This window comes from Bos grunniens, chromosome 14 (assembly GCF_055505025.1).
Source record: "Bos grunniens cultivar Pamir isolate PY7600 chromosome 14, Bosgru_T2T1.0, whole genome shotgun sequence".
NCBI lineage: Eukaryota > Metazoa > Chordata > Mammalia > Artiodactyla > Bovidae > Bos > Bos grunniens.
The window spans coordinates 29,475,857-29,490,607 of record NC_141178.1 but is presented as its reverse complement, the minus strand read 5'-3'; the positions used below and the strand labels follow the sequence as shown (position 1 = coordinate 29,490,607).

The 14,751-nt window shown below is 41.1% G+C and overlaps 1 protein-coding gene across 1 annotated transcript; it reads left to right on the top strand.

Moving 5' to 3' along the window:
• Positions 1-1,488: 1,488 nt before the first annotated feature.
• LOC147359241 (uncharacterized) lies at positions 1,489-4,913 on the top strand. The gene is made up of 2 exons (XM_086335393.1): positions 1,489-1,689; positions 1,822-4,913. Exon 2 carries the CDS (start codon positions 2,316-2,318, stop codon positions 3,201-3,203), a length of 888 nt encoding a protein of 295 aa, XP_086191519.1. The 5' UTR covers positions 1,489-1,689; positions 1,822-2,315; the 3' UTR covers positions 3,204-4,913.
• The last annotated feature ends 9,838 nt before the right edge of the window (positions 4,914-14,751 follow it).

Below are 14,751 nucleotides of genomic sequence, written 5' to 3'. Positions count from 1 at the left end.
CAAGCACGGGCAGTAAGGATTACAAAATCCTAACCCACAGAGTCAGCTCCATTGATATATAGAGAAAGCATGCTTGAGAATAAGACAAATGATAATAAGTAAAGATATAAATATTACTTGCTAAAAAAAAAAAAAAAGAAGAAGAAGAGAAAGAACTACTTAGTGACTAGGGAAAAATAAAAGTCCAGTCCTTAAAGAGGATTCTTACTTATAGACTTCTTTATCAATTCTCAGTATTCACCTTACATCCAGTCTAAATTTCCTGATTAATTTAAAAATTATTATTGACTGGTAACACCTGTTACTAATTGTTAACACATAAGCCTAATGGCAAAGTAAATACTTTGTTTTTATACCATTTTAGCTCATACTGACTTTAATAAAATGCTTGGTCAGTGCTTCTTGAATGATTTACATGAATAACTATTTAGATAGTATTTTGAGAAAATAAATATTGATTTTATTTGATTAATGTTGGGGAAAAAAAAAACTCAGGGTATCAGAAGAATAATCTCTATGAACACAGCACTTTGTCTACATGGCTTATTCCCAGCCCATATTAAGAGTTAATTACAGATATTTAGATCCTAAATTATTGATTGCGGGGAGCCGGTGAGGCATTCCACTCGTGACAAAGGTCATGAGGAAGGAGGCTTGGCATACGCAAAGGCGGGATCGAGCCTCAGGAGTCCCCCCGGATATTCTCGAGCATTTTCCCCCAAAAAACCAGAGTCTGCCTACTTTATTGCTTTGTGCTCTCACCTCTGACTTTACTGGGGGCTGTCCCCTACCACCATCTCTCTCTCTCTGTCAAAGAGTTAACTTACAGCTCCAATTAATAAAGTTCCTGGGCAATTAGGAGTGTTTAAATCCAAACCCCTCTGATGGCTCTCTAACTCGCCTGACAAGTTTACCCGGACTCCTGCAGCTATGCATACGATTGTTTACAGTCTCCTAGCCTCCAGAGGCACGGGAAGCTTAAGATATTCAAATAGCTTAGAGCCTCTCAGAGAGTTAAAAACTGTCAGAATAAACTAGTAAAGGATTTCATTGATGAGTCAATGCTTGTTGCCAAGTTTTCACATCCCCTGAATTGTATCCTTGAATATGTATCAATTAATAGTGGGTATGTAGAAAAAATAAGTAGTGGCCTTGGTGTTAGTAACTTTAGACCCTTAAGGTAATAAATTCTTTCTTTGTTGTAAACCCATTACACATCCGCCCTATAGGAATGCAATTTTATCTTTGGAAGATGGTGCCAAACCTTGAAATAATTACTCTTAGAGAAAGTAAGTCTTTGTTGATAAGTCCTTGTCAAGAGTCATAAAATGTTAGTAGGCCTTCTGGCCAGAAGATGATGTAAATCACCTAAACCATTTGTATACGATACATTTGCAGGAAAGAAACCTTGGTTTTTGATAAGAATCAAAGACTGCTGACTTTGCATCCCCTATTATCCTCTATGTGTAACTTAGGGTATAAAAGCCCCTGTTGAAAATAAAGCTACGGGCCTTGTTCACCAGCGCTTGGTCTCCCCATGTCATTCTTCCCTCTAACCTCCAGCTGAGTCTCCATCTGGAGCGCGGAACCCACCACGCTTACTAATCATGCCTGGGCTTCTAAGACCCACTCGAGAAGGAGTCTAGGGTGAGACACCTTCCGCTATTCGAGAGGGCGCCTGCGGCCTACGTAAGTGGTGCAAACTTCTTGTCTTGAAGTTTTATTGGTCTCCCGCGTAAACCAAGCTACTCAGCTTCTTTTCTCCACTGAATTTTCCTACTGAGCTATCCTCATTCTATTGTTCCCTATATCTCTAATTAGCATATAAATAGTCGCCTAGGCCGTCTCTCCTTCGAATACCCTGGATCAGCTGGGGCTGGTCCCCGGCAGGTGGCGCCCGATACAGGATTTTCGAAGGTAAGCTCCCAGCAATTGGGGTTACCAGCCCTATTGCCCCCTGTTCTCGGAACAACTGGGTTATCAGCCCTCTTGTTCCCCCACGGAGCAGTTTGGGTGACCAGCCCTACTGCTCCTCCCTTGGAACAGTTTGGGCCATCAGCCTACTGTTCCTCCCCCGGGACAATCTGGGTCACCAGCCCTATTGTTCTTCCAGTGTTCGGGACGGCTAGGACCCCACTCGAGGGTGCCGCGGACCCCCCTGTAGGATAGACAGGGCGAGAGGAGTGGGAAGTGTTGAAAGTGTTCAAGAGTTAGACTTAGAGAGAGAAAACAGTTTCTGAAGTTAAAAGGCCAAAGAAAAGCCTGATCTTTTGATAGCTTAAAGCAAAATCTTTTACTATACTTAATTTTCTGACATGGGTAATACTGAATCAAATGAAAGACAGCTCTTTATAGGAGTAATTTTACAGTTATTAGGTAAAAGAGGAATCAAAGTTAAAAAATCTGCCATTCAATCATTTCTTTCATTTGTACAAGAGCACTGTCCCTGGTTCCCAGATGAAGGCTCTGTTAACTTAGATGTCTGGGAAAAAGTAGGAAAACAGCTAAAAACTTACCATGCCGAACATGGCTCAGAAAAGGTGCCTAATGACGCCTTTTCCTTATGGAATATCATTAGAGATGTCTTAGATCCTGCCCCTGATTCAGAAAAAGTACATCTTAAAAGGGATAGTGAAGAAAATGCTGTAGCTAAACCTGCCCCTAAATCTAAAAGAGTAACTTTTAAAGAGGAAAATGATGTTGAAACTGTAGTTAAACCTGAGGAAAATGAGAAAAACGAAGACCCGCCTGACTATCGGCAACTAAGAAAACTGTTAGCAGCCATGACTACTCAGGAACAACTTAAAGATAGGGATGAAAAACAAAATCAGCCTTCCCCAAAAGAAAAAGAGAATTTAGGCGAGATAACAGCTAAATATCACTCTGATGGAGATTGGCATCTCTTAAACAAAGATGCCTCAAAAGGCCTAAGACAAACTTCCCCTGTCAGACCATCCGCTCCTAGGAGCTTGAGGGAAACATCCCCAATCAGACAGTCTGCAAGATTTAGTCACCAAACAGTTAAAGGATCTCCGGAGCAGGAGAAGAGAAATACGGGACGCTCCCATCCCTCCATGCCTCCTCCTCCGTGTGGGGGTAAAGGGCCTCCGCTAGGAGTTTCCCGGAGAAGGATTTTCTCTAGTCCCAAGGATAAATTTGATCCTCACCTTGAGGCTTCTTTTCTAGTCCCCTCTATAGTTTAGCTAGGGTAAAGAGGTTACAAAATAAATAAAAATATTCTCAAAAAAAAAAAAATTAAAAAAAATGGGTTTCTCTGCATCTAAGAATAGACAAATGTTTATTGGCTCTGTGAAATATGATTAGAAATGTCCTGGACCCCTGTCATGAGGCTGTTAGATAGCCTATGGGGGAGGCTATAGCGGTTGATGGTGGTGAGTCTCCACTTTCTGCACAGATCATAATTTCTGCTATTGAAAAAAAAAAAAAAAAAAAGGAGGGAGAAAGTGCTTTACCTCCCGAGGAAGGAGAGGGCTTACAGGACGCTGCGGCCGAGCGCCCTGGCGAGCTCCCTCCCCCTCTGCACAAACCTTTAAAAAACTTATCCACCACTTTCTGATTTAAGGTGATCGCCACCACCTCTGTTTGTGCCTCCCAGGACCCAGGAGTTCCCCACTTTGCCCCCAAAGCCTCTCAAAGCGTTGCCTAAGCCTGAGGAAGATAAAAAGTTTTTTGAACAGTGGAGCTTTTAAAACAGACTGCGTGCACAATATGCAGAGCATGCTCCTTAGAGAAAACCTCCTCAGGGGGGTCTCATCCAGGCTAGGAAAAAAGCGAAAGGGGATTTAGCAACAATATTAACCCCTGATGTGCCGCTTACTCCAATTCCAAGGGGAGTGGCTGGCCCCCTACCTGAGGACATTGTAAGATTTGTCCTGGGGCGTAGCTCGCTTTCTTTTCAAAATAAAAAAAAAAAAAAAAAAAAAGAAAAGAAATTTCGGTGGTGCATGGTGTAGTAGATTCTGATTATATTGAGAAATTAAAAGTTTTGATCTCACCGCCTAACAAAACTGTACAAATTAATAAAGGTCAAAGAGTAACACAGCTTTTACTTTTACCTTACTATCAGACAAAAAAAACTTGACTTCTCAAGCTAGGAGCCACAAAACATTTGGATCTAGTGATCTAGCCTTTTGGGTGCAAGAAATTACAGCTCCAAGGCCTTTAAAAGATCTTTTAATTCAAGGGAATAAAATGTCAAGACTGAGCAGTTATTTAGGCTTTTCAACATTTAAGAGACCACACCTTTAATCTTTTGACTGACTCCAGATATATTGTGGGGTTATTTCCTCATATTGAAACTGCTAATATTCCAAAAAATAAAACTACTATCTTCTCCTTGTTATCTGATTTACAAAAAGAGATTAAACACAGAGATAAAAAATATATTGTGGGACATATTAGAGTCCATTTCAACTTGCCCAGCCCTTTACATGAAGGAAATGCCTTGGTAGATGCATTGACTGAAGTAATTGTTTTAAACTTACATAAAAAGATTGATAAGGCCAAAAATTCTCGCAAAATTCACCATCAAAATGCAGCTGGTTTAAGGTATAAATTTCATATCCCTAGGGAAACAGCTAGACAAAAAGTTATGTCCAAATTGTAATTAATCACTTAAACGTAAACACACAGGGGCAGACTACAATGATGAGACACTAGATGCCTGAATTACAGGCTACGACTCGGCCCCTGGTCAAGTAAAAAGACCTCCTTACTGGAGAGTGTAAAAGGCCAGATGTGTTGCTAACTTGTGGGAGAGGGTATGCTTATATATTTTTACAGAATGCAGATTCTCCGATTTGGATCTCAGAAAAATTCGTCATGTCACATTCCCCAAAGACCAGGTTCGCGGCGCGTGCACTCGCTCGCTCCCCCTCCCCCAGCCAGCTCTCTCCTCCGCGCCGCCAGCGGCGCCCCGCACCCTCCTTGCTGCACCCCGCGACCTAGAGCAAGGAAGTCTGTGCGGCGAGTGAGGGCCAGAGAGGAAAGCGCGCCCGCGGAATGCAGTCCAGACCAGCGCGCTCCCGCCGGCGATAGGAAAACGCCCGGAGCCCAAGCGGCGGCGGCTAGCCCGAGTCCGCGAACCCCGCCCCTCCGCCCGCCGTAGACGCCGCGGCCCACAGCCTGCCGTTCGCGTTCTGCCTCCTGATGCTGCGGACACTGCTCCGCCGAGCCGATGCCTACAGCTGCTCCTTGTTTCATCTTGTTTAAATCCTCAATATAATGTTTGCTCCTTTGTAATGTTACAACGTCCACCTTATCTTATGATGTAACCACTTACTGAATTATGCTCTTGCTGTATTGCAACAACTGCAGGATTTAATGCGAACACGACGGTTTATGGGCTTACTTATCTTGGGAATAGCAGCTTTGATAAGTGCAATTACTTCTGTTACTGTGGCAGCAATATCATTGACTCAACAAGTACATACTGCTCAATATGTTGATTCTACGTCCAAAAATGTTTCTTTAGCATTGGCAACACAGGAAGCTATAGACAGAAAATTAGAGATGAGGGTAGACGCCCTAGAGGAAGCAGTAATACATATTGGGACTGAATTGCAGGCTTTAAAGGTGAAAATGGCATTGTCCTGTCATGCTGACTACCGGTGGATATGTGTAACACCCCTGAAAGTAAATGAGACAGATTTTGAATGGGAAAAGATTAAAAACCATATTTCAGGTATTTGGAACAGCTCTGACATTAGCTTGGACTTAGGGAAACTTCACAATCAAATAGCAACCCTGGAACACTCCCGATTAGATTTTACTGCCGCTGGAACAGCAAATGATTTCTTCCATACTTTCTCTAACTACATTTCAGGAAAAAATATTCTGTCTACCTTCCTCGGCTATGCTACGTTGGCTGTTTTAATTTTATTTCTAATAATAATTCTTCCTTGTATTGTCAGGATTCTTCGGCAGAGCATTCAGAGGCTCGCGACTGAGCTACATCTGGCTGTTTTAAGAAATAAAAAAGGGGGAGATGCGGGGAGCCGGTGAGGCATTCCACTCGTGACAAAGGTCATGAGGAAGGAGGCTTGGCATACGCAAAGGCGGGATCGAGCCTCAGGAGTCCCCCCGGATATTCTCGAGCATTTTCCCCCAAAAAACCAGAGTCTGCCTACTTTATTGCTTTGTGCTCTCACCTCTGACTTTACTGGGGGCTGTCCCCTACCACCATCTCTCTCTCTCTGTCAAAGAGTTAACTTACAGCTCCAATTAATAAAGTTCCTGGGCAATTAGGAGTGTTTAAATCCAAACCCCTCTGATGGCTCTCTAACTCGCCTGACAAGTTTACCCGGACTCCTGCAGCTATGCATACGATTGTTTACAGTCTCCTAGCCTCCAGAGGCACGGGAAGCTTAAGATATTCAAATAGCTTAGAGCCTCTCAGAGAGTTAAAAACTGTCAGAATAAACTAGTAAAGGATTTCATTGATGAGTCAATGCTTGTTGCCAAGTTTTCACATCCCCTGAATTGTATCCTTGAATATGTATCAATTAATAGTGGGTATGTAGAAAAAATAAGTAGTGGCCTTGGTGTTAGTAACTTTAGACCCTTAAGGTAATAAATTCTTTCTTTGTTGTAAACCCATTACACATCCGCCCTATAGGAATGCAATTTTATCTTTGGAAGATGGTGCCAAACCTTGAAATAATTACTCTTAGAGAAAGTAAGTCTTTGTTGATAAGTCCTTGTCAAGAGTCATAAAATGTTAGTAGGCCTTCTGGCCAGAAGATGATGTAAATCACCTAAACCATTTGTATACGATACATTTGCAGGAAAGAAACCTTGGTTTTTGATAAGAATCAAAGACTGCTGACTTTGCATCCCCTATTATCCTCTATGTGTAACTTAGGGTATAAAAGCCCCTGTTGAAAATAAAGCTACGGGCCTTGTTCACCAGCGCTTGGTCTCCCCATGTCATTCTTCCCTCTAACCTCCAGCTGAGTCTCCATCTGGAGCGCGGAACCCACCACGCTTACTAATTATGCCTGGGCTTCTAAGACCCACTCGAGAAGGAGTCTAGGGTGAGACACCTTCCGCTATTCGAGAGGGCGCCTGCGGCCTACGTAAGTGGTGCAAACTTCTTGTCTTGAAGTTTTATTGGTCTCCCGCGTAAACCAAGCTACTCAGCTTCTTTTCTCCACTGAATTTTCCTACTGAGCTATCCTCATTCTATTGTTCCCTATATCTCTAATTAGCATATAAATAGTCGCCTAGGCCGTCTCTCCTTCGAATACCCTGGATCAGCTGGGGCTGGTCCCCAGCAATTGATGGTAAGTAAATGACATTGATTTTAATGAACAGTACTGTAACATATTTGGAGACATATCATTACTTTTTATAGTAATAGCAGTTAGTATATATACATACTTTTAGATTCCTTCATATCATCTGCATGATAGAAGCTGTTACCTTCTAGCATTTTTTCCATCTGTATTCCTTACTGAACCTTAAGTACTCAACTCCACAACTCTCCCCCTTGCAGTTTTGTATTGGGTTGGGGGTGGGGGGCAGGGGGCAGAGCTGAAAACCCAGTCACTATTGTATCAGACCTAAGGGGATCCCATTTATCTTGTTGGGGTTCCTTTAAGAAATGGAATATTCCATCCTGGCCAATGAGATATGAGGGGAAATTATATTGGGGGATCTCTTAATCTTATTAAATTCCCCAGGAAGACATAGTCTTACTTGTCTGGGTGTGATAAGATCTTGTTTTGTTAAAGCCACCTTACTACCAAGCATGAGGATGAAGCCAACACAGGATGGATGAGGAGAGATTTGGAAGAAAAAGAAAAGAATGCCCTTGGTTCATTTGATTGCAGTTCTATACATAGGTACATTCTGTAATACAATTTCATCTGAAGTCTTACAGCATGTCTGTCAGGCACCTTTAAAGAATTCATATCCATTAAGTGACAGAATAAACCAAATTCATTTCTGGGTTAAAGTAAAGGTAAAAGAAAATAGACAAACATAAGCTAGATTTCAAAAATTTCTAACTCATTATGCTGTCCCATAAGGACATAACTTATTTTATAAAAATAGTTCCCTAATCACTGTCTTCTCAATGAAAACATGTTTTGATGACTTGCATGGGCAATGGGGACTCATAACATTCCTGCTGACTACAGCCACATGAACATAACTGTCAGTAGACAACTGTTCCCTCTGTTTTATTTGGTAAAGCAATATTTCTATAAAGTATGATTGCTTTGGGAAACTCTTCATTCCCTAAGTACCTAGATTCAGCTCATATTTATTATTTCTCTAATACCTGAATCCTGGCTTTAAAATTTTTTTTTTATTTAAAAGATTAAGGACTTTTTTAAGATTGCATACCTGATAAAATAAAATATAAGAATGCAGATAACAGATGTCTTAATTTTTCTTCAGAGATTCATAAAATCTTTCCTTAAAACTCTTTATAATATGATTCACAATAGGATATAATGCATTTATGGTACAGAAATGAATGATACAATCTTGTTATAGACATGTGAATGAGAATATTTGCTGAATGTTATACATAATAGTTTTCTTTGGATATATTTGGAAAAATAGACATGTGGCATGTAAAATATAATGAAACATATATCAAAGATATTAACCAAAGATTACAGGCCAAACCTGGTTTGCTTGGCAAATAGAACATTAACTCTTTTCTCAGATAGACTGTAGATTTATTTTGATCTTCTCTAAGAGGAATTTTTAATACAGAGGCATAATTAAGCTGTTTCTGAATATTCTTTAGAGTTCCAAATCATTTTCGTTTCACAACAAAGTGTACCTCACTTCTACCATTATGTCTTAAAACTGCTGGGTCCACTATTTTTTCTGACTAGTTTAATAAACTGTATAAAATTGAATGAATCAAGTCTTTAAAAATTTTAATTAGACATAGCTTTGAAACCAGGAAGGGTTAATTTTGACTCCATGCTGAATTTGGGTCTCTGTCTAACCCTTGTTTTGCCATTTTTGTTATTATTCAGTTCAGTTCAGTTCAGTAGCTCAGTCGTGTCCAACTCTTTGTGACCCCATGAATCGCAGCACGCCAGGCCTCCCTGTCCATCACCAATATAAGTATACATAATGGCCTACCTCAGGGAACCCTGCCTCCCTCTGCCTGACTCTTATGTTCCTTCGTTTAGTTCACAGGGAGATAACCTGACCCTCCCCAACTGTGAATGACTACGGCATCCGTGAATTTCTTCTGTGGAGAGTGATGCCACTTGTCAGTTAGTCAGTCAGTTCAGTCACTCAGTCATGTCCAAATCTTTGCTACCCCGTGGACTGCAGCATGCCAGCACTCCCTGTCATCACCAACTCCCGGAGTTTACTCAAACTAATGTCCATAGAGTCGGTGATGCCATCCAACCATCTCATCCTCTGTTGTCCCCTTCTCCTCCTGCCTTCAATCTTCCCCAGCATCAGGGTCTTTTCAAATGAGTCAGTTCTTCATATCAGGAGGCCAAAATATTGGAGTTTCAGCTTCAACATCAGTCCTTCCAATGAATATTCAGGACTGATTTCCTTTAGGATGGGCTGGTTGAATATCCTTCCAGTCCAAGGGACTCTCACGAGTCTTCTCCAACACCACAGTTCAAAACCATCAATTCTTCAGTGTTCAGCTTTCTTTAGAGTCCAACTCTCACATCCCTCCGACCACTGGAAAAACCATAGCTTCAACTAGAAGGACTTTTGTTGGCAAAGCAATGTCTCTGCTTTTCAATATGCTGTTAGGTTGGTCATAACTTTTCTTCCAAGGAGCACGTGTCTTTTTATTTCATGGCTGCAGTCACCATCTGCAGTGATTTTTGGAGCCCCCCAAAATAAAGTCTCTCACTGTTTCCCCATTTTCTGAATGTTGAGTTTTAAGCCAATTTTTTCACTCTCTCTTTCATCAAGAGGCTCTTTAGTGCTTCTTTGCTTTCTGCCATGAGGGTGGTGTCATTTGCATATCTGAAGTTATTGATATTTCTCCCTGTCCAGCTTGTGCTTCATCCAGCCCAGCATTTCTCATGTCAGCAGGTCTCAAATTCATGTCTGGAGGGCAAGAATCACAGATAACTGTGACGTTATTTTTTATTGATATGGCAGGACATATTCCATTTCACACCACCTGTGAAATGACTGTAAGAAAATGAAACTAATAAATCTCCCTGCCTGAGGTTTGTCATTCTAGGAGATACTTGCAAGAGTTAAATGGTTTTCTTACTTTGTTTCCTCACCCCCTGCATCTCTTATTCATAAAAGAATCTGGCATCCAGGCCCCTACAAGATAGTTATGTTGAAATGTTAGTCTGTCATCTTCTGGATCAGTCACCTGTATGAATAAAGTCATATTCCTTGCCTCAGGACCTCATTTCTAAGATTTATTGGCCTACTGTGTGGTAAACAGAGCAAGCTTAGACTTGATGACAGCTTTAAAGAAGGCTTTTATTCTTATAACATGCATGGACTTGGATCCACACATTTCCGTTAGTATAGTTCCATCAATAAATAAGTATATAAAATATACTTAAAGGAACACCCTATTACTATGTTCCAGTTTTATATTTGGTCTACTAATTGAAAATACCCTCTATTTTGAATGTGTCATTAGAATAATGATTGCTGTAGTAGCCCTTAAATGAGATTATTTTTAAGCATGATGGATTTTAATGGGTTTATAAAATTTAAAATACAGATTTTATGCTTCTACTAATTTAGTAATCATTTAATAACAGCAAAATTTTATGCATTTTTTTCTTTGAATATGTGTATTAAAAATAAACATTATCTGCTTAAATATTGTAACCAAGCAGGACATGATGGAGCCTTCTGGAACAGGCCCTGCTTCCATATCTTCTGTTTTAACTCCTCTCTAAAGTGTCAGATAATTGTATCTAATGCAAATGTCCTAAGTTGTTTTATAGATACTAAAACCACCACCAAATAGAAGATATTAACTACTTGATAACCTTGAGTACACAATCCAGGCCTCCTAGAGCCTAAGGACTGAAAAATGTTACCCTCTGTGACATAGCCCTATTACTTCACCATTAGCCAATCAGATAATTGTGCATGAGTTGATTATATTGTTGTTCAGTCACTCAGTTGTGCCCAACTCTTTGTGATACCATGGACTGCAGTACATAAGTCTTCCCTGCCCTTCACCATCTCCCGGAGTTTACTGAAACTCATGTCCATTGAGTCAGTGATGCCATCCAACCATCCTATCTTCTGTCATCCCATTCTCTTCTTGCCTTTTACCTTTCCCATCATCAGGACCTTTTCCAGTGAGTCAACTCTTTACATTAGGTGGTCAAAGTACTGGAGCTGCAGCGTCAGTGTCAGTCCTTTCAATGAATATTCAGGGTTGTTTTCCTTAGGGATTGACTGGTTTGATATCCTTACAGTCCAAGGGATCTCAAGAATCTTCTCCAACACCACATTTTGAAAACATCAGTTTTTCCATTCTCAGCCTTCTTTATGGTCTAACTCACACATCCATACATGACTGAAAATGTATGGAAAAATCATTGCTTTGACTATATGGACCTTTGTTGACAGTGATGTCTGCTTTTTAATATGCTGTCTAGATTTGTCATAGCTTTCCTTCCAAGGAGCAACAGTCTTCTAATTTTATGGCTGCATCCCTGTCTGCTGATTATATACCCTTGTTCAAACACTCCCTTACTAGGTTTTTTAAAAGGTTTTGCCAAAACCCTTCCAGGGCCTTGAGGCTTTTAGATCATGATTCACTTGGTCCTACAATAAATCTTTCTCTGTTCAGAGGACTCAAACAAAACTTGTGGACACTAGAACCTAGAGACCCCACAGAGACCAAGACAGAACTGTATTTGAGTGTCTCCTGTGGAGGTATGGGTCAACAGTGGACTGCCATGGGGGCAGGGGCTCTGGGTGCATCAGACCTGTGTATGGCATAAGATAAGCCCTCTTGGAGGTGGTCACCATTAACCCCACCATAGAGCCACGAGAACTTACACAGGACTAGGGAAACAGACCCTTGGATGCACAAACAGAACCCTGTGTGCACCAGGACCCAGGAGAAAGGAGCAGTGTCCCCACAAGAGGCTGACCCAGACTTGCCCATTAGTGTCCAGGAGTCTCCGGTGGACGTGTGGGTCAGCGGTGGCCTGCAGCAGGTTTGGGGGCACTGAGTGCAGCAGTGCTTCCATGGAACCTTTTAAAGGAGGGCACCATTATCTTCATTACCTCCACCATAGACCCCAGGTAAATAATGGGAGGGAACACAGCTCCACCCATCAACAGAAAATTGGATTAAAGATTTACTGAGCATGGCTCCACCCATCAGAACAAGACCAGTTTCCCCATCAGTCAGTCTCTCCCATCAGGAAGCTTCTGTAAGCCTATTATTGTTCTCCATCAGAGGGTAGACAAACTGAAAACCACAATCACAGAAAACTAACCAATCTGATCACATGGGCCACAGTCTTGTCTAACTCAATGAAACTATGAGCCATGCTGTGTAGGGACACCTAAGATGGACAGGTCATGGTAGAGAGTTCTGACAAAATGTGGTCCACTGGAAAAGGGAATGGCAAACCACTTCAGTGTTTTTGCCTTGAGAATGCCATGAACAGTATGAAAAGGCAAAAAGATAGGACACTGAAAGATGAACTCCCCAGGTCGGTAGGTGCCCAATATGCTACTGGAGATTGGTGGAGAACTAACTCCAGAAAGAATGAAGAGATGGAGCCTAAGCAAAACACCCAATTGTGGATGTGACTGGTGATGGAAGAAAGGTCCAATGCCGTAAAGAGCAATATTGCATAGGAACCTGAAATGTTAGGTCCATGAATCAAGGCAAATTGGAAGTAGACAGACAAGAGATGGCAATAGTGAACGTTGACATTCTAGGAATCAGCAAACTAAAATGGACTGGAATGGGTGAATTTAACTCAGATGACCATCGTATCTACTACTGTGGGTAAGAATCCCTAAGAAGGAATGGAGTAGCCATCATAGTCAACAAAAGAGTCTAAAATGCAGTACTTGGATGTAACCTCAAAAAAGACAGAATATTCTCTCTTAGTTTCCAAGGCAAATCATTCAATATCATGGTAATCCAAGTCTATGCCCCAGGCAGTAATGCTGAAGAAGCTGAAGTTGAATGGTTCTATGAAGACATACAAGACCTTCTAGAATTAACATCCAAAAAAGATGTCCTATTCATTATAGAGGACTGGAATGCAAATGTAGGAAGTCAAGAAATACCTGGAGTAATAGACAAATTTGGCCTTGGAGTACAGAATGAAGCAGGACAAAGACTAACAGATTTTTGCCAAGAGAATGCAGTGGTCAAAACAAACACTCTCTTCCAACACACAAGGGAAGACTCTACACATGGACATCACCAGATGGTGACTACCAAAATCAGATTGACTATATCTTTGCAGTGAAAGATGGAGGTCTATACAGTCAGCAAAAACATGACTGGGAGCTGACTGTAGCTTAGATCATGAACTCCTTATTGCCAAATTCAGACTTGAAGAAAGTAGGGAAAACCATGAGTCCATTTTAGTATGAACTAAATCATATCCCTTATGATTAAACAGTGAAAGTGACAACAGCTTCAAAGGATTAGAACTGATAGAGTGCCTGAAGAACTATGGACAGAAGTTCATGACATTGCACAGGAGGCAGTTATCAAGACCATCCGCAAGAAAAAGAAATGCAAAAAGGCAAAATGCGTATCTGAGGAGGGCTTACAAATAGCTGTGAAAAGAAGAGATTGAAAGGTAAAGGAGAAAAGGAAAGATATACCCATTTACATGCAGAGTTCCAAAGAATAGCAAAGAGAGATAAGAAAGCCTTCCTCAGTGATCAATGCAAAGAAATAGGGGAAAACAACAGATTAGGAAAGACCAGAGATCTCTTCAAAAAAGTTAGAGATGCTAAGGGAATATTTCATGCAAAGATTGGCACAATAAAAGACAGACATGGTATGGACCTAACAGAAGCAGAAGATGTTGAGAAGAGGTGGTAAGAATACACAGAAGAACTGTACAAAAAAGATCTTCAAAACCAAGATAATCACGATGGTGTGATAACTCACCTAGAGCCAAACATCCTGGAATGTGAAGTAGAGTGGGCCTTAGGAAGCATCACTACGAACAAAGCTAGTGGAGGTGATGGAATTCCAGTGGAGCTATTTCAAATCCTGGAAGATGATGCTGTGAAAGTGCTGTACTCAATATGCCAGCAAATTTGGAAAACTCAGCAGTGGCCACAGGACTGGAAAAGGTCAGTTTTCATTCCAATCCCAAAGAAAGGCAATCCCAAAGAATGCTCAAACTACTGCACAATTGCACTCATCTCACATGATAGTAAAGTAATGCTCAAGATTCTCCAAGCCAGGCTTCAGGATTACGTGAACCGTGAGCTTCCTGATGTTCAAGCTGGTTTTAGAAAAGGCAGAGGAACCAGAGATCAAATTGCCAACATCTGCTGGATCATTGAAAAGCAAGAAAGTTTCAGAAAAACATGTATTTCTGCTTTATTGACTATGCCAAAGCCTTTGACTGTGTGGATCACAATAAACTGTGGAAACTTCTGAAAGAGATGGGAATACCGGACCACCTGACCTGCCTCTTGAGAAACCTATATGCAGTTCAAAAAGCAACAGTTAGAACTGGACATGGAACAAAAGACTGGTTCCAAATAGGAAAAGGAGTATGTCAAGGCTGTATATTG

Coding starts and splice junctions, on each gene's coding strand:
- LOC147359241 (XM_086335393.1), top strand. CDS start 2,316: ATGGGTAATACTGAATCAAATGAAAGACAGCTCTTTATAGGAGTAATT.